We start from the raw sequence: 24,842 nt of genomic DNA, 5'->3' as shown, positions 1-24,842 counted from the left end.
TGCGGAACCCCTGAGAGGCGTCGCGGAACCCTAGGGTTCCGCGGAACCCCATTTCAGAAGCACTGCACTAGACTATTTAAAAATATTGATTGTTATCAAAGTAAAAGACAAAACAAATATCATAAAAAAAATTATTTTTACCTTACCTTATTTTCAATGCAGACTAAAAAGAATTTTTTGCACACTAGTGTGAACGGTAGCCCATCATGAAAATCACAATACTATATTTTTATTTTTTTAAAGTTTTAAATAGTACCAAGTTTCATTAGAGGACTCTACAGTTATAAAAAAACAAATTTGGATATGATAACAAACGTTATAACATGAACAAATAGTTTTATAAAATTTGATTTGTTTTTTAGTACCTTTACATGTTTTTTTTGTATTATATGATTTGGTATTTTTGATTCCAGTACTAAATGATTAAGTAATAATTAATACAATAAATATTACTAAATAGTTCTAAAAATCCCAACTAAAAATTATTTGTAAAAAAGTAAGAATTGCTTTATATATTTAAATTGTATCTTTACTCCTTTGCTTTAATAACTTAAATTGTTTGTGAAGTTAGCAAATCAATTTTAATATTAGTTTTATGATATTTTTCTAGGTTTTTAAAGCTACTAATGAAATGTCAGATGATTCGTTAGAGTCTTTGATAAGTATGTTAAGTTTAACCTAATGAACATTTTTACTACTAATTTACTATCAAGTAAATTACTTGTATTTATTTTTTTTTATGTAGGTAATATAAAATAATAAAGTATTTGCTAATTATTAGTTTTTTGATATATTTTTTTTAAGTTTTCAAGACTGAATTAGAAAAAGTTAAAAAACTTGTTAATGAGTTCTTACTTATAATGCTTAGTTTAATTGGTTATAAACCACTAATGTGATAATTATTTACTAGTTTCTTAAGTAAATTGACATTATATTAACAATAAGTTCATAGTAATTTTTTTTTAATTAATGCACTTTTCTCTGTGTTAAAAAATTAGAACAGTTCCCGGGAGTTCTGAAAAAGAATAGAAAATAAAGAAGATGAATATGTGTATTTATTAATTATAAGTCACAATTATAGTATATTAATAACTAATTGTACTTAAAAAATATTTTTCATAATTGTTTAAGTAGTTAAATAAGTAATGATGTATATAGTTATAAATATAATGAAAAGTTAAATAAGTATAATTTTTTTTGTTCTCCATTTAACTGTGTTTATTGTTTTACACAGAAAAACGTGTGTGAGTTAAACAAAAAGTACTGTGCAAATTGTTGTTATTACTGTAAATTCCAACAAAATTGTTTTGTTAGATTTTCATTAGTAAACTACTAGCAAGTAGTTTTTGATTTTTGTATATTTATTTCTTTAAGTTACGAGTTTAATTTGTGAACTGTTTACTTTTACCTGAATGAGTACAAAGTTGTTTTTCTAATTTATATGCATACCTAAGATTAAATAATTGAAACAGATAAAGCTACTAGCCCAATTGACGACAATTCTGATGAATATATTGATAAATTTATTGGGAAGCTCAAGTTAGATCCAATTGGGTATGTTAAATATTTTAAATTGATGTAATATTTGCTCACAACAAACTAAGGCTAAAAAATACTGATATATATGATGAATTGTTAGCTGTTAGTCTGCCTTTGTTAGAGAAGAATCAGACAGCTTGTGATATTTTATTATTAATTTATAACAAAAACTTTTTTATCTTTAACAAGGAATGAAATTCGAATCTGAAAAAATAAATTCCAAATGTAAATTTTAAGACATATTCAATTATATTTTTAATTTACTACTAAATTTGACAATTTAGGCTAAAACATGCTGGAATTTTAAACAATTTTTACAAGTCTTGAGTCAAGATTGACTCAAAAAATCTATAATACAGATAAAAAGTTTTTGTGTTCATCAGTGTTTTTTTTTATTAAAAAACACGTTTAAAGTAGCTTAAAGTATCTTTTTAATGTTATTATACTATTCAAGACAGTTTTTTACCTTCAACTTAATTTTAAACAAAAAATATACCTTAAAACGTGTACTTTCAAAAACCTGAAAGAAATTCAGATAACCTGGAAGAAATTTCTCAAAAAATTGGGCAACCCTGATATATGAAACAGTTGTACAATTTTTTTTTTTGAATGTCACTGATTGTAATAAACAATTCAAAAGATCTGTAAGTGGACTCAATGAAAAATGACTTAAATAAATCTAATTCCATTATATCTATATAGTATATATAAGTCTTCAATTTTAGTCTGTTATTAAATATATTAAATTTAAAATAATTACTTTATTAGACTTGAGTTTTAATCGTTGTTTAAGGGAATAGGGGGGAGGTAAACACCCTTTTTTGGTTTTTGATATTTTTTATATAGTTTTTACAAAGCTACAAGATGCTTTTTACAGATTTTAAAAATTCACAATAATTTTTGAGATATAGCCGTTCAAAGTCGGAGGCAACAATAGGATCCTTATGGGAGGGGCAAACTAAAACAGCAAGTAACTAGAAATCACTAAAAATCTATATCCTCCTACTTTTTTTGAGATAACTGCCTCAAATTTTCAGGAAAGGTTCCTTGCAATATTTAAAAAATTTTGTCGGAACAGAATTTGAAAAAAATAAAAATTTTATAACAAAAAAACTAAAATAAAACTTTTTTTGTTTATTTTTTATATAAAATTTTTACTTCTTTAAAATTCTGTTCCTACAGAATTTTTTAAATATTGCAAGGAACTTTTTCTGAAAATTTGAGGTAGTTATCTCAAAAAACGTAGGAGGAGATAGATTTTTAGTGATTTCTAGTTATTTGCTGTTTTAGTTTGGGCCATCCATAAGAAATCTATTGTTGCCTCCAACTTTGACCGGATATATCTCAAAAATTTATTTTGAATTTTTAAAATCTGTAAAAAGCATTTTGTAGCTTAAAAAAAACTATATAAAATAAGATCAAATTTCAAAAAAAAAAGGATGTTTAAACTCCCCTATGCCCTTTACATAACTAATTAAAAAACTGTATTTCTTAATTATCATTGTATTTTTCAGCTAATGGAACATGTTTAATAAATGAAAGATCTCTTTCTAAGTGTGTTTTTAAGAGTTTACACAGTGTTTTTCTATAGTTTTTTAACAAACTTTTATAACTTAGACATAAAGGTATAAATATTTTGAGTTTTGATATTATTTATTTTGGCCCCCATCAACAAAGTTGAGACGTTTAGTATCATCAGAAAAATTAATGATCTTCACCTCACATCTATCAACAACAGCAACCAAGACAACCTATGACCGGTTTTGTCCTTATAAAAACTTTTTTTTGAATTAACCCACAAAAGTTAGCTTCATTGCATTTATGCGGTTAAAAGTGCTTGAGTAGATCTCAAAAGCAGTTTCCCAGAACTATGCCTGCCTGATTAGTCCTAAAAGCACAAAACAAGTAGGATGCTGTAGTAGTTGGTTGTGTGGTAAAGTTCATAATTTATTAAGTTTTTATGTCATACATAAAAAATAACATAAACTATACAATATTTAAGGGCATAGGGGGGGGGTAAACATCCTTTTTTGGTTTTTGATCTTATTTTATATAGTTTTTCCTAAGCTAAAAAATGGTTTTTACAGATTTAAAAAAATTCAAAATAATTTTTGAAATATAGCCGGTCAAAGTCGGAGGCAACAATAGATTCCTTATGGGATTCTGTCGAAAGGAATTAAAAAAAAAATAAAATATAAAAACTTTATATATAAAATAAACAAAAAAAAACAGTTTTATTCTAGTTTTTTTGTTATAATTTTTTTTTTTTTTTTAATTCTGTTCTGACAGAAGTTTTTAAATATTGCAAGGAACCTTTCCTGAAAATTTGAGGCAGTTATCTCAAAAAACGTAGGAGGAGATAGATTTTTAGTGATTTCTAGTTACTTGCTGTTATAGTTTGCCCCTCCTATAAGGATCCTATTGTTCCCTCCGACTTTAAAACGGCTATATCTCAAAAATTATTTTGAATTTTTAAAATCTGTAAAAAGCATCTTGTAGCTTTGTAAAAACTATATAAAAAAAAATCAAAAACCAAAAAAGAGTATTTACCTCCCCATGCCCTTGAATGATATTTAAAAATTATTAAAAGAAGATTAGTTTTTATTTTTATGAAAACTAACTAATCAAGGTTTCCACTTATTTAGGTTTCTCTTAAATTGTATAGATTTAAAAAAATTCAGAATTTTAGCTGTTTAAAATTTCTGATTAAAACTGATAAAATCATTAACATTGCTTGATTTCCCTCGATTTTTAATTTTTTTTCCTAGTGCTGGAAATTTTGTGATAATATATCAAGTAATGCTTGTTGTTTAGTGTAATATATTTATATTTTAGAGTTTGAAAACTTAAGTAATACAAATTAAAAAAAAAGTGTATTGAAGTCTAATAAATAATTACCTACAAACTTTATTTTTGCAAAACTTTAAATACTTTTCAAGATACGCCCAAAAAAAAATTTACATAAAGTAATTGTTAATAATTTTGAAAACTATTTTTTATATAACTATTCAAAATTTAACTGAAATTTCTTAAACTGAAGTTATGATTACTAATTTCTTAAATTGAGTATTTCTTCTATTTTTATAGCTGCGTTGAAGTGTTTTAACTTGTCAATACATAGAAACATTTGTTAGTTTAATAAAGAAAGAGTACTGTTTAAATTTGTTATAATTATTTGTTGTATATGTATTATAATAATTTCATATACTGTCATAATCTTATTTGTTAGATGAACATAACCACTTTTTATTTTTTTTTGAACATATATTTATTTTTCTGGTCGCCCTTAGAAAATTTGAAAAAAATTGAATTTTCATGTAACTAAAAGACAAAGTTTTGTTGTTGTGAGGTAAGTGTCATGTTGCTGTTTAAAACAAACTAAAATGTTGTTCAGCACTGTTTTCACCTTATCAAATTTTATAACTAGTAATTAGTATTTTTTTAAACTATTAATTTCATTTTGATATGATAATGAAAGTTACCCTTTAAAACTAGGTAATATTTAATTTGTTTGAATAATGTTTTTAAAAATAGTTTATGGTATCACTAAAAGTTATGCTGTGGATATTATTTAGCTGTATAACAACAGAGCAGTGACAAGCACACGACTGCTGGCTCATAAAATACAATCCCCACAAGAACAAGAGTCATTAAAAAGTTTAACATGCTTAGTTGCTTGTGTTAAGTACTGTGGTGAACCTTTTGAACGAGAGTTAGGAAAGTACAGATTTTTAAATGAGCTGATTAAAGTTGTTTCTCCAAAGGTTAATTTCAATTTGTGTTTATAACTAAAAGACATCATTTATATTTGTGACAGCTTTATTTTAATTTACTAGTTTTATGGTATATTCAGAAGAATTATTTAAGGTATTAAGTTGTAAAAGTGTTTTAAAGATATATTTAGAAAGTGTTTTATGAGTATTTAAAGTTTTGCTTTATGTTTTTTGTGTGATATACTGTATTATACGCAGAATAATTAAAAGTGATATAAAATATACCATTTATGTATACCATTTTAAATATAAAACTGAATAAAAAATTTACTCAGCTTTTAATTTATTTAAAACAAAAAATTAATGAATTAACAGTATTTAGGAAAACAGTCTACTGACAGAGTGAAAAAAAAAGTCATATCTATGTTGTATACATGGAGTTGTCATTTTGTTAAGCAAAATAAGATAAGAGATGCTTACCAAATGCTAAAAAAACAAGGTGAGTAGTAAACTTGTTGTATTGAAAAATGTGTATTATTCTGTTACCAAAAGATGATACAATTATTTACATGACTTGTAACAAATAGTATTTTTGTATCTTTTTTTTTTCTAATATTAAAAGAGGAAAAAGCTATCATATTTTATGATTAACCTATCCATATTATTTCTCAGCCATTATAAAATGCAAATACAAGATGGAAATTACTATTAGTCAATATGTTAAGTTGTGATCATATCATTGGCTGTATTAGCCTCTTATTAGGGTCATCATTCATTTATTTACAGTTTATGCTACATATTCCTAAAGTGTAGTGTATTTTTTGAAAAACATTAGATGCATATGTATCTCATACAGCTTTAGTTAGCCTGTTTTTTCTATAAATGTGATGCCACCTGAAAAGGTAAAACTGAAACATATCCCAATTGTTGAATTTCATACATATAATGTTATGTTTTTACAAGTTGTTTTATTTTATAGAGTTTTATCTGAGCTGTCAGAAATTTTTAACCGCTTAAAAAAATTCAAAGTACTTTTTAAGATATGAGCTATCAAAGTCGGTGACCTCAATAGGTTCCCAATGGAAGGCACAAACCAAAAACGCAAAAAAAGACAATTTCACTAAAAGTCTATCTCCTCTTTCATTTTTTGAGCAATCTTTATAAAATTTTTACAGAAAGATTATTATTAAATTTTCAAAAGGTTGAATGCAGGATTTTTTTTGATTTTGAAAAATAAAATTTTTATAAAAAAAAACACTGATTTTTTTGGTGTTTTTATTTAAAATTTTTGTTTTGTAATATTTTAAAAATTGCAACATTCGAAGTATTTTAATCTATAAAAGAAACATTTCCTGAAAGTTTGAGGTCTCTAGCTAAAAAAATGAAGGAGATGGCAGATTTTTAATGATTTTTAAAATTTCCTAGAAAATAGACCCCAAAAAATTTGTGTTCCATACGTTTGTATCGGAAATTTTTTATAAAAATTACAATATCTCAAAAGTTAAAAATATTTTTTTTATCCTATTAAAACTGGCTTTTAGTTTGTACTTCAAGCTTTTATATAAGATCCAATGTTATTTTTATTTAAAAAAATCGGAAACTATGCCCTCAAGCTATACCTGCTGTGGTTGCGTTAGTGTGGTAATAGATGCACTGCAAGAACTAATTGCTTTGTTGCTTCTAAAAAAGGTTCTTAGGCTTTCTTAACTCAATACTTAAGTAAGGTTTTTGCGTTAGATCATATATTTATTTTAGTTAATTTTTATATATTTTTCAATTTTTAGGGTGAAGTGCAAGAACTATAAGTAACTTCTTAGTGTAAGGTATGACTAAATCAACTAAGTAAAAAGTGTATTACAATTTAGAGCAGGGTTTCATAAACGACCCCTTGGTAAAAATTTGAAAAAAGTTATGTCTATTTATTAGATATGGCCCCTCTACTAGTTAATAACCAATTTGCTATTTTTAGCCGCCTTACTGATTAACTCCTTAAAGTGGCTATACTGCACACTTTAAAACTCTAAATTAGAGTTAAGAATTGACTAACAGTTTTTTCTGTTTCCGAGTAGCCACTAATTTTAAAATAATCTCACGACAAAACGCTTCACTTAGAATCAGTTCTTAGACAGATTAGTTCAAAACCATTCCAAAGTAAAAAGGTTTGGCTGGTAACTCTTATGATATTGAACTTGAATGACCACAATTGAAGTTTGATTGAATCTTGATTTTCTTTGTATATTAAATGACTTTGAACATAAGTTACTTTAAGATATAATAAATAATGAACTTCATCACACGACCAACAACAACAGCATCTGATACAACCTACGACCGGTTTAGGTTATCTTGGATGCTGTTGTTGTTGGTTGTTTGGTGAAGTTAATAATTTATTATTGATGGCGCAAACATCTAAACTTAATGGTGGCCAAAATAAATACTGGTTACGTGAAAGTAGAATTGCTTTTTAACTAAATATTTCTAAAATCCAACGTACAGCACAGCACAATGCTTTTTAAGTAACTACGCTCAATCAAAAGTCAAAGACAATTTTATACGAATTATAAAAAATACTACTCCTTTTACTACGAAATTTATTTATTTATACAATAATTTGTATATTAAAGCTTAAAGGAGTGTACATTTTCCAGAATATTAAAAAATCTAAACTTAGAAGTTTATAATCCTTAACCATTTCTGACTATCATTGAGCGTTACAAGTACAGTGCTTATTCACTTATGCGGACAGTTTTAGTCTAGAAGATAATTCAAAAAATTTTCAGTATTAAACACAAACATTTTTCTGTGGAACAAGTATTTAAGTTTCATGCTGCAAGAAAATTTCAAGTGATTTTATAAAATTTGCCGTTAGTTTATTATAATGAAGTAATAATACAACTAAAGCATAATTTCAAATTTTGTTTACAACTAGTATAGTTATCAAAAACCTTTGTATGTAAAGTAAGTCAGTCTAAAAAAATAGCAATTTTATTTAAAATATAGCTTTAAGTTTTTTGTTTAGACTTTTTAAGTTTTTTGGATAGTTGATTAAATTTTAACTTTTGTTAGAAAAATAATGTATGACAGTTCTATTATGTTCGATTTTAAATTCAAACTACATTATAAAGGTTGTCAATTCAAACACTTTTTGTTTAAGATGAGGTGCAAGACAATTTTTTTTATTTCTTCATATGTTATATAAGTTTGACACACTCAACATACCAGATATTAGAGATAGACAAAACATCAAAAAAAAAAAAAAACGATTTGCACTAATAATTGAAAATAAACTAGAAGTTTGTGAAATGGTAAAAAACAATGTGCCAAAGTATTTTATTATGGAGCAGTTTAACATAGTCAGGTCAACTTTATACGACATTTTGAAAGCTTTAAAAAGTTTAAAGCAGAAAGGGAGGAACTGAGCTTTTATTATGCATTGCATAATATACAGCAGTTTTTTTATTTTATGAAAAGTAAAGATTTTTGTAGTTATCTGGAAAAATCATGTTTTCAGACATGATTACAGAAAAAGTTTTGCCCAACATGTCTACATAAATGAATAAGTACTGTACTAGTTTATAAAATGATTTATAAATAAGATTAAAATTTTTACGTTCATAATTAGTTATATATTTATAACAGGAATAATCACAATTGATCCTCCATTTGACCACTCTCTAATAATGCATGTACCTCCACCTCGTAATCAGGATGACTTGTTTAAAGATGCAGAAAAGAAACGTCAGTTAAGCAAACTACTCAAAAGCAAAAATCCAGAGGATTTACAAGTAACTAATTTTTTTATCAGAAAAATTGCATTTAATTAAGTTAAAAAAAAAACTCTAAGTATTTTACAATACTTTTATTATTACTTATTTTTAAACAATAGAATAACTTAAAAATGACTTAAATTTCTATAAAGATTAATAATTAAATTAATTTGAATTTTTATAGCAGTTAAAAATATCTAATATGTCAAATAAAACTGTAAAAAATAAGTTTCACTTCTAATAAACAAGGTACGCCCCTTATGCCCTTAAATAACATGTTTAAGTTTTATAAAAACTGGCTCGTAGTTTATACTTCAAGCTTTCATATATAAGCCAATGTTAATTTTTGTAAAAATATTTTAGACTCTCTATGGATTTGTTTTTATACAAACTTATTTAGATTTTCATTTAAAATTATCACTAACTTTTGTTGTTTAATCTAGCTTAAATTTAAATTTTCATCTTTTTAGTTCTAAATAGGTAGGTTCAAAAACGTTTACCCTTGTTTATTAGTTTGCAGATTTTTATCTGAGTTACTAGGATAATTTGTAAAGCATAATTAATTCAAAGCAGTTTTAAAATTTTAGAATCAAAACAATTTATCTCAATAAGTTTCTTATGTAACTAAAAATACTAAAAAAAGTTATTAAATGTAAAATTTATCTTGCAATCCATTTACATAACAAGTTTTCACATATTAGTTTTTATAGAAAAATTGTGTATGAACTGCTCATTTTGAAAGTTCGGAAAGTTCATTTATCAATTTCGATTAGCACTCAATCGAAAAAAAAAGTTATACACTAAAATTGATAAATTAAATAATGTCATGTATAAGTTTTTTTTCGAATAATTACGTCATATGTTGTTAAAAGTAATAGTCTGTATAAAGTTTTGAAATTAGATTAAGTATTTTTTTACTGGTTTAAGATTTTATTGAAAATTATGTTGACAAAGTGGAAACATGTAACATTTTAGAAACTTTTATTGTAACTGAATTAAAAAGAAAACAAAAAAGTAAAAATTTACAAAATCCGACAAATTTAAGAACACTAAAAACACGCTATTTGTACAGTTTTCAAGTTGTACATATCTTCTTGTTTACAAATTTTCGGCTTGCGAGTTCTAATGAACAACAATTCTAGAACTAAAAGTTTTATTTTTTCTCTCTCTAGAAGAAATTTGATGCTGCTATCCATTGATTTCTCAGTACAACTAGGATTGTTAAGGAAATGTTCATTGAAAGATGAATTAGGCTTTATGTTGTTATAAAAAACACTTTATTAAATGAAAGATGAATTAGGCTTTTTACCTTTTTGTTACATGCTGCTTTCGTCTGGCATTGAGATGTTGCTACTAACTCAGGCTTGTGATATTTTAAAGAAAAGTTCTTGATAGTTGAAAGGTTTTTGAAGTTGTTTTAAAAAATCAGTTCACTAGTTTTGTTGTAAAACTATATTTAAGTTTATTATATAAAAAGTAATTAATTAGTTATCTTAAGATTTTTTTTCTTCACTTAACTTTTTTTCGCTTGTGTATCAACTCATAATGATACATGGTGTGTGTTTAGTTAAGACCATGGGGGGGTAAAACACTTTTTTTTTTACAAAAATTAACTTTGGCTTTTATATGAAAACTGAAAGTACAAACTACAACCCAGTTTTTATAGAATTCAAAAGTATCATTTAACTTTTGAGATATTTTATTTTTTATATTAAGTTTCCGATGCAAACGTATAAACCGCAAATTTTTTGGGGTCAATTTTCTCGGGATTTTAAAAATTCAATCTAACCTCATTTATTTTTCAAGCAATCTTCTTCAAATTTTCAGGAAACGTTCCTTATATTAAGAGAAACTAACGTTACTTATAAATTTTAGTTATTAAAAAAAAAAAAATTATCACAAAAAAAAAGGTGTTTTTTTTCAAAAAAATTATTTTTACAAAAATTTTTTAAAAGTCCCAAGTAACTTTTTTTTGGTATTGTATAAAAGATTAGACTGTGAAAGTTTGAAGAAGATTGCTTGAAAATGTCGGAGGAGATAAATTTTAAATAAAATGGTCTTTTTTCGCTGTTTTTGTTTTCCCTTCCCATAGGGAACCTATTATGCGGCCTGACTTTGACTAGTCATATCTCAAAAAATAATTTTAATTTTTTAAAACAATAAAAAGCATCTTGAAGCTTGGAAAAAACTCTATAAAATAAGATCAACATATAAAAAACATGGCTTACCCCCCTATGGGCTTAAAAGAAGAATATAAACTATCAATAAAAACAGTTTTGTTTGACCTTGAAGTATTTATAATAGGCGGCAAACATTTTGATACAAAGTATTGTGGAAGCTGAAAATTTAAAGTTAGAAAAGATGAAGAGAAGAAATGAATTGTTAGAAGAAGCTTCAAATAATGTTAAGTTGCTAACTGAGATGTTAGAGGTGTACAGCGAAGATAAATCACAAGATGATATACAAACGATGAAGGTTAAATATAATATTCATTTACGTTTAAACGTGTTTAATTGATAATAACGTAAATAATTTAGTGTAAATAAAAACTGCAACAAAAACGTAGACAAAACTAGTAACAATTTGATTTAATACGTAAAACATTAAAGTCTTTTTTTTATTAGGAGTTGTTCGACAGTTGTCAAAAATTGCGACCTTCTTTGTTTAGACTTGCATCAGATACAGAAGACAACGAACAAGCATTAATGGAAATACTAAAGGCTAATGACGACTTATCAAAAGTGATGAATAATTTTGAAGAAATTCTCGTAAAAAACAAAAATAGTGAAGGTGAGGATACAATTTTGATATATTTTAACTAAATTTTCCAGTAGTTCATTTGATACTTACTGCTTCTACTAATAACACTTTTTAACCTAAGATGATTGTTGATTAAAATGAGAATATGTTTTGTTTCAGTCTTAGTACGCTGTTGACTTTATATTTTAAGTTAGGTTTTTGACTAACATTATTTTTTATTATTATTAATCTTTTAAAAACTAGGAATACAGGACCTACTGACAGACATGCAATCATTTTCAATGCAGGAAAGAGACATAGAACAACAAGCTTCCACGAGTACTAACAACCATTTTTATCAATGTTGGTTGCAATTCGGATACATCCTTATTTTAATGATACTTGCTACGCTGATTTTATCAACCAGCTAATAAAATTTAAATTGTTTTTTATTTGTCAGCTCTAAATAGATATGGTTTTTCAATAGTTTAATCACTTTTATTTTTAAGTATAAGGTGTATATAAAACAGGTTTTAAAAGATAGCTTTTTTATAGTAAAACAATAAAGTACCTTTCTAGCTTAATTTTTGTATACGACAAGTAAAACTTAAGTTAATTGATAGAAAATTCAGATTTTAGTATAAGTTTTAAGGTCTTAAAAGCTTATAGCATAAACTTTTTGTAAAACTTTAAAAAAACTTAATTGAAAAATTATAAAGTGTCAAATATAATCTTTTTCGTAATCTTTATACGTTTATATTAATCGACTATATTATACTCGATGAAGGTTTACCCCTACTATTCTAAGAAAGTTTGTGCATAACTTAAACTATCTTAATGATAAATTTAATCTCAAAAAAGGTTAAATCTATGAACTTATTTTTATCTTAGATACTAAATATTATATCTGAAATGTAAGTTATAGGTACTAAGTAATTACTTTTAGTAATTTTTATGGTAATTTTAAAAATTTTCAGATTTAGTTTTTTGGTTTTACCTAATGGTTGCTTAGTTAAACTTTCAAACAGCTCAAACAGACGAAGAGTTGCTTCTAAATATGAATATTGTTCCTAAAATTCCAACTCTCCCCAACATCGAAAGTTCGCCACCTCTTTTTTCTCAAAAAAACGAAGCTCTGATCAATCCATTGCACAATGAAAAAAATATGGATTTTATGACTTCATCAAAAAATGTATCTGAAAAAATTGAAGAACCAACATCTGTTAGTTTTTTTTAGATTAAATGAATACTTTAAGTCTTTAACTTAAAATTCTGAATAGTATGAATAGCCTTTTATGTACAATTTAACTGGTGAGCATCGAACTGTCTGCGGTCCTGATCCAGTCCGTTAAGCAAAGTCTCTGGCCCGCGATATATTGTTAGCTCGAAAACAACTTATGAAAAACTAATTAAATAGAAAATTGTTATAAAAAGAGTTAGGTTATGTAGTGTATTAGAATTTTCATTAAAGAATGCTTATATAACGATTGATTCATTAAATTTTTTTCTTATAGTTTAAATATAAAATTTTAAGCATAAATTTTCAAAACTATGCGGCTTGAAAGTACTTCTTTTAATAAGTTCGGCCCGCGAAAGTTGTTTATAGTAAATCTTGCCCGACGACTGAAAAAGTTTTGCAGCCCTACTTTAATGTGTTGCTTAACATTACAGAATAAAGGTAGTAGTATTTGTTTAAACAGTTATATATAAACTAAATCACAAAGCACAATATGTTTCAAACACATTGCAATGCTATAACTTTATCCCAACATAATATGTAAACAAAATACACTAATGTTGATAAAAGTATAGGTGATAGATCTTGCTACCATCACAAACATATACAGTTAACAAATTTCATTTAGAGTAGAAAATAAACTATTTTTTTAGCAACCAAAACAATTTACTAAGTAATTGTTTGTATTATCCAAAAAAAAATTATTGCTAGTGTTATCTATACTTGATAAGAAAACTTTTTTTTTTCTATGCATTTTATTTTTTCCTCTTGTTTAATTTTAAATAATTTTGCTTAAAAGTGGTCAAACTATTAAAACAGCTTTACAAATTTTTATTTAGGACTTAATTAGTATTTATTATTATGTTCAGAAATTTTAAAATTATAAATATATTATACTAATCAAAAACAGAATAAAAAGTTCTATATTAACTGGATATAAATTAGCAGTATTTAAATTACTATCTAAAGCTTCATTCATCTGCATAATGTTATTATAAAATTTTTGTAGATAACTTTTTTTTTCAATATATTTGTTAAAATTTTATCACATAATAATTTTTACTTGAATTTATTTAAGGTTTAAATATTTTTTGTTCAATAGTTACTTTCGGACATCGATGAGCTAAGTTCAGGTTTGATTGAAATGAGTCTTGGACGCAAGCCAGCTAGACTTTTATCGTTAGTTTGTTTTGAAAATATTAATATTTTTTTATTAAGAAAATAGCAGAATTGTTTTTAGTTTAATATAATTAAAGTTTGTTTTTTGCAAAAATTTAGTATAACTTGCTTATAACATATAATACATAAATTCTGAATAATTTAAAAAAAAAACAAAGTTGTTAGCTTTAAATTTTAGAAAAAATAAACATTTTATGACATTTTTTTGTTTTAATGAAAAATATACGATGTAATAAAGAACAGCTACTAAAATATTTTTACACGAAACTTATCATAAAACTGTCAACATTTCTAAACTTAAATATTCTTTTGTTCTACAAAAAATAATGTTCAGTTTTTACTTAAGAGTATGATAAAATACCCGATGTTAGTTTTTTAATACCAAGACCCTCTGTGGCATTATCAGGGTTCGTGAGCGTCATGCTAAGTCAGCAGGGTTTCCAAAAAACCTAGAATTTTGAACAAAATGACTAAAAAACCTTGAAAAACCTGGATTTTTGAAAAATTTTACATGTTTATAGTAAAATTTAGATTAGACACAAAAATCTATCGTATGAACAAAAATATTTTGTCATCATCAAAACTTTTTATTTTATTTGAAAACACATTTAAAGAAGCTTAAGAATATATTTTCAAAGTCGTTTTACTATTTAACACGGTTTTTCACCTTAAACTTAGTTTTTAACTAAAAACAGACCCTAAAAGTGTGATTTTAAAAACCTGGAAAAAAGTTTTGAAAACCTGGAGATGTATCTGCCAAAAACATTTAGCAACCCTGAGTCGGACTAAATTATTTACTTAAAAATTTCAGCATTTTTTTGAGTAGATTATTAAATTGTGATCTTTTTTATAACAAGCATTTGGTTTTTGAAGGCAAAATTTCACTACAAACGCTTGCAAATCCCAGAATATCTGAAATATATTTCTATGAGAGGGAAGTATCTTAAAATGAGTGCAAAACAATTCAAGTTCCGAAAACTTGAACTTTTATGATATTTTTCTGGGACCATATCTTTTTAAATAATTAAAAAATAAATAAAAAATCTAGAAATTTCTGTCAATGTAAGCTATGCAACTACAACTAATCTAATAGGTTCTGTCGTTTCATCTGGTTATTAGACCAAATTGGCGCTGACCAACAAAGGTTAGAACAGGGTTTCCCAAACTTATTTTTATAAGCGCCCCCTGTGCAGAAGTTTAAGAAAATTGCTCCTATTTTCTAGATATTTCCCCATTACTAGTTAATTACCAATTTATTTTTTTCGGTCTTACTAATTAACACCACCTGACAGCCAAATCGCAATCAATAGAAAAATATTGCGCTTTTTCGGAAAATTCTAGTCTAACCAGGTCTAAATTGAGAAAAGTCAGGATAAATTTCAAAAAAATTTTGCGCACGAGCCCTGTATTGTATATTGACTTACCATTTAACTATTTTTAACTGTTTAGTATTGTAGTAAAAAAAAGTATCATCAATTAAATTAATGTTGTAACTTCTATAAAGAAAGTTTTGTTTGTTTGGTTGTGCATTTTATCTTATTTGGTTATTAAGAACAGTTTCAAGTTTTAGATAAATTGATACAATATAATATTAACATGTTGAACGACAAAAAATTCCGACAGCTCAGGTTCCCACTAATCAGTTCACAATAATAAAAATTCTGTTATTCGAATTTTGTCATTTCAAATTACAGCTTTCTTCAAGTTATGACAATTTAAGTTACAACTGAAGCTTAGTTATAATATTTCAAAAATCTTTTAACTCATTATGATTTTAGAAATTATTAGAAATTAGTTTTTTAAAGGTACATCATTAAGTCCCGTGTTATTTTAAGTAGACAGGGTTGCCACTTTACCTGGAAACCTGGAATTTGACAATTTAGGCTAAAATAACCTGGAAAAACCTGGAATTTGAAAATTTTTTATCGAAAAACCTGGAAAAACCTAGAATTTTTAATAGTTTAACATTTTCAGTTGTAAAATTTTGATTTGACACAAAAATCTATCATATAATTAAGATTTTCGTCACCATCAAAAATTTTTTTATTAAAAAACACATTTAAAGTAACTTTACAGTATCTTTACAATATTTTTATACTATTTAACACAGTTTCTTAAATAGAAATTAACTTAAAACTACAAATAGACCCAAAAATGTGTACTTTTAAAAACCTGGAAGAAATTTTGAAAACCTGGAAAAAAAATTGAAAAAACGAGTGGCAACCCTGAGTAAAGCTTGACAGTATAATAAACTAAAATGAATATGTATGGATGTTTAAACTGTCGTAATTTCAACTGTTGAAAATTGAATCTTCATAACTTAAAACGTTAAAGTTGCATTTGTCAGAATTAATGTAAATTAAAAAATATAAACTCACTAAATATAGAATTATTTAAAGTTGGAATGTCACTAACTAGACTATATTTAAAATTTTATACTTTATATTTTTTGTAAATTAAATTTAAATCAATCGTAAAATTAAATGTCATAAAATAGTTTTTGATTAAAAATGTAACCAAGGACGAAAAATATCAATATAAATATTAAAACGTACCTTTTGTAAACTTATTAAAACTAGTATATAATTTTAAATACTATTTTTCTTCCATTTAATCCATTTAATAAAAACTAACAAAAGTCACTGAAAAAAAGTACAAACAACTGTACATTAATTTTACATCTTAAAGTTTATTTTTTAATATTGCAACTAGTATAAGTTCTAGTTTAGTTTAAAATTTGATTTGTTGTGGTTTTAAATGGCAGAAATTAAGAAAGTGTAACCAAATTGTCGTAATTTAAAATATCGAAGTTTGAATTGTTGTATTTTGATTTGATTTAGTTATAACGTATAATTGTCTTAATTTGAATATTAATATTGAATTGTTGTATTTGAAATTTCATGTTACCCTATAAACTAAACAAATTATATCTAACTCAAAGTCTTAAATCTAGTGAGTACAGAAGTTTTTTCTAAACATTTTATATAATTTAATGCATGACATTAAACATTTTAATAATTAAAATTGACATACTTTTAAATTTTCAACCTCTAAATCTAAATACTTGAATAAAAATATATTTTAAGGTCGTTACTTTTCAAAGTACTCATTAAATTTTAACTTATTTCAAGAATTTTTTTGTTTAGACTAGCAGCCTTTTGATTTTCAGACAGCCGACACTAAAACCAACATTAAAGGAGTTGCAAATGAGCAATCAAGTTGAAAAAGAAAGAAAACAACAAGAAACTACAAAACAGCTAATACAGGGAGAACTATCATCTTCAGATGTTGCTACTTTGCCACTAAATATGCAACCCGCGACTGGTCTAACTTCGCTTTTGTCTCCTGAAGGTTTTATTCTGTTTAATTTGTTTTAAGGTATAGGAAGTTAAATAATGTATGTCTTGATACATTCAATACTGTAATTTTGGATCAAAGTATAACATTGTAACTGACAATATGCATCGCCATTATGTAAATAATTCATTATATATTTATCAAAATATACTTAATCTCCTAAGTAAAAGGTGATACAGTTCTGTGTTTGGTGGTTCATACAAATCTTTTTTTTAACTTTTACAACTTTATTGAACTTTATTTGTTGAGCTAGAGTAGGGTTCCCCAAAGTGGGCCATACGCTGCAAAGGGGCCACTATTTGAAACTTACGCTAGATGTTCTTGAGTATATGAAGAGCAAAAATAGGTCTTAGGCGTTTTTTAAGGGTAGTTTTGATCTTATACTAGATATTATTTGAAAATTTCAGAAATTTAGGAGGCCATAAGCTGTAACAGGGGGAGCCACAAGACCATTGTTTGAAACTTACTATAAATGTTCTGGAGTTGATGATGAAGAGCAAAAACAAAAAGTTCTTAGATTTTTTTAATGGTAAAATTTTTGAGTAATCTTGTTAAAAGAGGGCCATAACTTTTTTTTTCCTTTAAAGGGTTTAATTAATTTAATTGTTAGGATTTGGAAAAAAACAAAAAATAACGTAATTAGATTTTAAAAATCTTGAAAGATAATGTGAGTATTAGATACTTGTTCGCCGAGAGACTTAGAAAAAAGAAGAATTGTTTACTGTAGTGTAACACTATTAAAAGCCGAGCGCGGCTTGAAAATGACAGTTTGAAGATTGCTGGGTATAATTTTAAATCTTTCCGCGTAGTTTAAGATCGCTGAGCGAGTGGCACTTTGCAGTTGCAGTCTCATTTTTCGACTTATTATTATTTTTGTTGAGATTAGAAACAATTTTAATTATGCTACAATTAAACAACCGCATTTTTTAGTCGGAACTTATATATTGTATGTGAACGAGACTACTTTCGTTAGAAAATATCAAATTTATAACTTGAAAAACCACTATCATCTTTATATTAAATTGTTTTAAATACTTTACTATAGGAAATCGTGATGTTACGCAACAATCTGATGACATGTCATGGATGACATCAGCATCAACTATGCACATGATGACATTATCAACGATGAAAAACAATTCTGCTGTTATGTCACAAGAACAAATCATCCCACCAGCCTCCCTCAATGACGTTGTTGTGGCGTTAGGGGATATTAAACCAAGTTGATGAGTTTTATTTTACATGAATTTTCATATTATACTTATTATTTAAACATTATTTCAATCAAGATAAAATTCAAATAGAATATGTGTTTTTGTAACAAAGTATGAAAAGTTTTGTTGCAAGCAGATGTTATTACAATAATTAACTTCCTACATAAAACTGCAAGCTTGAAATTAAACTAAAAAAGTATTAACATATGTCCAAAACAAGGTTGCTAAAACTTAACAGTTTTTATGTTTTAACTTAATAAAATTATATTAAAGTTTTTAAAAAGCACGTCAATAGTAAAATTAAAAAGAATGTCTTAAGTACAACAATAAACGTAAATACTACAGTAATACTAAAATTAAAATAAGTTGAACAGAACTAGAAAATAGAATGAAAGTTAAAATCATAATAAAAAACAAAGCTATGCAGAGTAACATGCAAGTTGTCGTTAATGAAATCTCACTGATTCAAGTATATTCTCACTAATTTAGTTGTGCTTTATTATTCTACTATGAAAGTACGCTTTTTAGTAGACATGTTTTTTTTTTTTATTCATAAGTTTGATGTATTTTGTATATAGCTCTAAGTTTTAACTTATGAGGGTTGCCAAAAAACCTTGAGAACCTGAAATTTGACAAATTAAAAGTGAAACAAATCTAGAAATATGAACAAAAAATACTAAAAAAACCTGCAATTTTACATGTAAATGAATAAAGTTTAAATGAGATACGAAAAATATATCATAAGTTATTTTTTTACTGTATAATTTAGAACTTTATCTAATATAAAACACCTTAAAGCAGCATTACAGTACCTTTTCAGTATTATTTTAGTTTTTAAGACAATTTTTCGTTAAATTAATACTAAAAATAGACAAAAAAACCTTTTATTTTCAAAAAAAAGAAGAAAATCAGAAATTCTGTAAAAATACTTCGAAAAACCTTAGGTATTGTGTAATTCGCTATAAAGTAAACATTTTGATTTTTTTGTGACTTTTAATTTAAGTGGCCTAGGTTTTGGTGCTTAGGTCCGGCGTTGAGCATTAAATAAAAAGTATAAGAAATTAACGCGATAAGAAACTAGTTCGACTAATGTAACAATAATAAAAATAATTAAAACATGTTTAAATGTCTTTAACTTTATTTTTATAATTAACTAAATGTTAAAATTGTTGGTGTATTATTATTTATAAACACTAACTAACTTAACTAAAATATTGACCATAATTTGAGAACTGCACTTGTCTGAAAAGTAAGTTTTTCATTGAATTTCAGAATAATTTCAGAATAAACTAAAATAGTTCCTTAAGAGCCAAACTAATTAATATTGATTAATAATTATGTAAAATTAGCCTTGAGCATAGTTAATCTTACATAATTTAACTTTAAACCTGCAATTCAAACTTTGTTTTAAGTTAAATAATTTCTATCAGTATTTTAGTTATGTTCTACTATTTACAAAATGCTAATTTTTGTAAAGATTAAGAGATAGAAGTGAAGTTTTTAAACTATTCTTTTTATAGTTATTTTTTATATTTGTTATTGTTGTGGTCTAAAATATTATACTAGTTTCAAATCGAATGATTTTTGACTTGATAAAAAATAAATTGTAATGATCAGTTTAAGTAATTTTTTATTTTACTATTAATCACTTAGTTCCAAGAACATAGTTTAGAAAAATTACATGTCAATACTACAGTAATAATTTTTGAAGTAAATTTTAAACCTTTCTCTTAAGTATGATAGTCATCTTTGTGGTAGAGTTGTATATCCTGATATTTTTAATATTTACATAAAATTGTTGATAGTTTAAAATTTGCAATTCTTTACAATATTTCCTTATTACTACCTAAATGTTTTGCTATGTTTTTAAATTTAGAACATTTACAACTTAATCTATGTTTGGTTTGAATAATCTACAACTGAAAGTAATCAACACAAGTTACAACAGGTAATTATCCTCCTATCACCGTTCATGACACAGACAATATTCGAGTTTTGTTGCACTTTTCTTGCAACCATGCCTCTAGTGGACGAACTGATACACTTGTGTGCGTTCTGTCCATTATAAACACTAAAGCTTGTAATGTTGAAAATGTTAATTTCCAAGTTGCTGTCCCAAAGGTTTTTTTATTAGTTGAAAAATAAACGTTAGTAAAAATAACAAAAACAAGTTAAAAGTTTTAGACTTGTGACTTTGAGTATTAGCTCTCAAGTACATACTTATTTTTTAGTTCGTTATAGGTTTTTACAGTTCACAGATTATATATTGAAAAATCAAATTTAAAGCTATTATAAATTGTTGACACCTACTAACACTAGTTCGAAATTTGATATGAACTCTAGCTAGTTTCAAGTTATTTTTGCTAAATAGATTTTGATCACATATCAAAATATAAAGTTCAAGATTATTAAGTTCTAAAGGTTTTTAAACAAACAGAATTTTACAAATACTTTAAATTTTATGTTTAGTGCTTATATAAATTTATTTGTTACTTGTTTGAAACAATCACAAACACCTATATGAGATCACGCATCAAAAATAAATCATCAAACAGATAATGCGAGTTAAATTACAAGCACCTTCATCAACATCCCTTAAAGCTTACAATCCTATCCAGTCGACCCCACCTATTACACAAGTTATTATTATTGCAAATACATCAAATGTTAGTGTTTTGCTTTTGCTTAATCTATACTTATAACTTGTACTACTCATAGTATAAGTACACACATCAACTACTTTTATAAAATCACTATCTATATATTTTTTAATAAAAGTACATTTAATCGTTCAAACCAATCAAAACTTGATAATCTTAATAAAATATGACAAGTTATTTTCTACTACTTGTGTTTCAAAGTTAGTATCTTTGAATGCCAAGTTTAAAATAAAGTCTATTTATAACACAGAAAAGGTCGTTAGTTTTAATAAATTTAATGTTTTTCAAATTGTTGTAAAACTGTTTCTATAACTTTACCCTGCTATATCTTTAAATTAAAAATGTTCTTCATATTCGTTTTCTATAACTTAGTTTTCAAATTTTCATAATAGTAAAATCAAATTTTAATAGTACTCTTTCTTTATTGAATTGACATATGTTTCTGAGTGTCAATCAAGTTAACAACTTCAACGGAGTAGCAAATCCAAATGATACAAGATGAGTATCCAAAAAATAATCCAAAATGAGTATCTTTTGGATTTGCATAGCTCCGTTGAAGTTTATAACTTGTTTGACACTCGGAAACATGATCAATAAAGAAAGAGTACTATTAAAATTTGATTTTATCAGTTACTCTTGCGAACTCGTTCGCTAGGACCTTTATTAAACGTTTAGCTTGAAATTTTGAATATTTAATTTTCAAATGTTAAGCATAAGCATCTGCATACAAAGTAATGTCACTTTTACATTTATGACCACGGAAATTGTAACAATTTTCAATTAAATTGTTAAGTTAGAAATACAGACAAACGAAATAAAGAAACGTATTTAAACTGTATAAAAAAATATATAGTATTGTTATGTTTTGCGTAAATTAGCTTTAAATTTTATTATTGTTCTTTCAATATTTGTTTTTCAATGATTTATTTAAATTGTGTGCACGTATTGTTTAGTTTACCGGAATATTGTGTTTAATTCACAATTAAACCGACTGATAATTAAAAAAAAATTTTTATAAAAATAATCAACAGCAAGGTTTCACAAACTTTTTTTCATAAGGCCCCCTTTAAAGAAAAAAAGCTGTGGCCCCTACGATAAAAATTCTCAAAAAATTACCCTTAAATATGCCTAGGATTTTTTTTTCCTCTCCACCATCAACTCTAGAATATCTAGTGTAAGTTTCAAACTATGCTCTTTTGCTGGTTATGGCCTCTAAAATTCTGTAATGGTTCTCAAAAGTGCTATATGACCTACTTTGGGAAGTACTGATTTACAGTAATAGTATAATATTGTGTTTGTTCGTCAAAACGTCTTAATATGTCAACAGTTTTTTTTTCTGACTTATTGTATTTTTGATCTTAGTATTCTTAGAAAATAAAAATGACTCGTCTTATTATTTTGGTTTGTAAGTTTCAATTTTGTCGTCCTAAAACAAAAATTAACTGAATGAATGAAATATTTTAGTGGAAAAGAATTGAAATATAAACTACATAATTATCAAAACTAATTTAAAAAGTTATTTATTTTAGTTCATTATTCATCCTTAATTACAATTTAAAATGAAAAAAAAATGGATCTGTTTTAAAGTATCTGTTTTTTGTAAATATAAAAGCTCTCAAAAACACTAAACTAAACTTAATTTGTATACTTAGTTTTGACTTAACGTATTAAAAAAATAAACTAAGTGTGAATTGAAACTTTTAAAATCAATAAAAGTTCCTATACAAAATTTTAATAGTTGAAGTATCTAAAAAATTACGTTAATTTAGTATTAATTAGTATAAAGAGAGTATTGTTTTATTTGATTATATATTGTTGCCTGCAGTTGAGATATATAAATAAACATAACTTGTTCATTATTTGAATTCATTTTTATGAGACGGCATAGTTCAACTTAATTTAAATAAATTATACATAAATATAGTTTAATTATCGTAACTTAAGGTTTTTAAAAAAAGTTTGAAGAAGTATTTATAAACCTGTTTAAATGCTCTATATTGTTTTTTATTATAAGCTACTCTAGTAATACTTAATCCTGTGTTAAAACTCTAGTATTTCTGTGTGTAACTTAAAACGACCTTAGTAAATTTTAATTTATTTAACAATTAACAGTTTGCATTATTTTACAGAATATATGTTATTTTACAGAAAGAAGTAAAACTACGATACAAATTAGAGTATAAAATTGAAAATGAAATTGATAAAAGTACATACTCCGGTACAATATCAGGGTTTCCTCCAATTGAACTATGGGGAAAGCTTTAACACTTAATTTATGTCCATTTACAGTGAAACAAAAGTTGATTTTCGAGTTTGTTTCTTTGCGTAACTTGTTTTTTTTTTTCTTAGTTAAATTTTACAATGAACGAAATATATATATTTTTTAACTAATCTTAAATTGAAAAAACATTAATGAAGCTTTTATACTGTCTAAAGTTTTGTGTTAGAAAAATTAAATTTTTAATATATGAACATTTTTTATAAAATCCATATTTATTCAGCGTCATTGTTTTTTTTAGTTTGTGCAATTCCAATATTTTTTTACTCTCGATAAAGCTACTAACTTTAAAGCATAATATTCCGTAGACAATGTTGTATTAACTTATACATGTTAAATGTTCAGTTTGATTATTATTTATTTGCGCCTAACTAAACTTTATTATTTCACTTGTTGTATTTTTCTGATGATGTAGTAGTTTATGAGGTTACAAGCTTCTGCTTGTCGTTAAGCTTAGAATAGTAACCTAAAAATACGGATCCCGGATCCAGTTAATTTAATAAATTTTATGGTTACGCTTTGAATTCATTCTTTTATTCGTTTATTACTTACACTATGAGTGAGAAACTTTTTTAGTCTACAGCACATATTTACCGCCTTTTTCGGGTCGGACATGTAAAAGAAAACATATTTTGGTGGACGTCCACGGACTGCACATTTTTGAACATTGTACAATACTATTTTAAAATATTTTAATGCAGAGTTGTGTTGAAATATTTGTTTAATAAAGTACTGTTGGTACGCAACGTAAGTTAAAGTATATTAAGCTCGATATAAGTTTTTTGTATTCAAGTGTTTTCAAGCTAAAAATTTTGTCACGCGCCAGATATTTTGTTTGATGGCCCAGACCCAGCGAACGGGCCCTAACCTGTAATTTTTTATTGCTGATTTTCAGATGAAATTTAAAAAAATCTGATTTACTAACTCTCATTTTAATTACGGCATTGTTATACAATAGGGGTAGACCGCATACGGCCTGCTGGCCTGCCTGACCGCATAATCCTGTCTTCGACGAAATTTTTAGTTAATATTTTAACTTAGCAAATAAATTGAAAGAATTTTCAAATATAAGTTTAGAAGTATGATATAAACAAAATTGAGAGTGTTTTGATGCTAATTTTATGGTTATGTTGATAGTAACTTATTGCAAGTATAATTG

The 24,842-nt window shown here is 25.7% G+C and overlaps 1 protein-coding gene across 3 annotated transcripts; it reads left to right on the top strand.

The window, feature by feature from the left end:
• The first annotated feature begins 615 nt into the window (after positions 1-615).
• On the top strand, positions 616-24,021 carry LOC145849185 (ADP-ribosylation factor-binding protein GGA1-like). 3 transcript variants are annotated; one of them, XM_082954292.1, is made up of 15 exons: positions 616-662; positions 1,473-1,554; positions 5,129-5,303; positions 5,628-5,751; positions 8,892-9,037; positions 11,324-11,494; positions 11,644-11,809; positions 12,023-12,121; positions 12,787-12,980; positions 14,098-14,174; positions 17,344-17,525; positions 18,577-18,753; positions 20,694-20,866; positions 21,301-21,411; positions 23,554-24,021. In XM_082954292.1, exons 1-15 carry the CDS (start codon positions 632-634, stop codon positions 23,668-23,670), a joined length of 2,025 nt encoding a protein of 674 aa, XP_082810418.1. In that variant the 5' UTR covers positions 616-631; the 3' UTR covers positions 23,671-24,021. The 3 variants fall into 3 exon arrangements, with proteins under 3 accessions (XP_082810418.1, XP_082810419.1, XP_082810420.1); XM_082954293.1 differs by having other exon boundaries at positions 616-712; XM_082954294.1 differs by lacking the exons at positions 20,694-20,866; positions 21,301-21,411.
• The last annotated feature ends 821 nt before the right edge of the window (positions 24,022-24,842 follow it).

The sequence above is a fragment of the Thalia democratica genome, chromosome 1, assembly GCF_965202585.1.
Source record: "Thalia democratica chromosome 1, ktThaDemo2.hap1.1, whole genome shotgun sequence".
In the NCBI taxonomy this organism is placed as follows: domain Eukaryota; kingdom Metazoa; phylum Chordata; class Thaliacea; order Salpida; family Salpidae; genus Thalia; species Thalia democratica.
This window is presented reverse-complemented; position numbering and strand designations above follow the sequence as displayed.

What these genes read in the sequence shown, in the direction of transcription:
- LOC145849185 (XM_082954292.1), top strand. Translation starts at nt 632, where the DNA reads ATGTCAGATGATTCGTTAGAGTCTTTGATAA. An exon ending in AAAATCCAGAGGATTTACAA is followed by an intron (nt 9,038 to 11,323) that starts GTAACTAATTTT and finishes TATTTATAATAG; the next exon opens with GCGGCAAACATTTTGATACA. An exon ending in GTTAGGGGATATTAAACCAA is followed by an intron (nt 18,754 to 20,693) that starts GTTGATGAGTTT and finishes AAGTTACAACAG; the next exon opens with GTAATTATCCTCCTATCACC.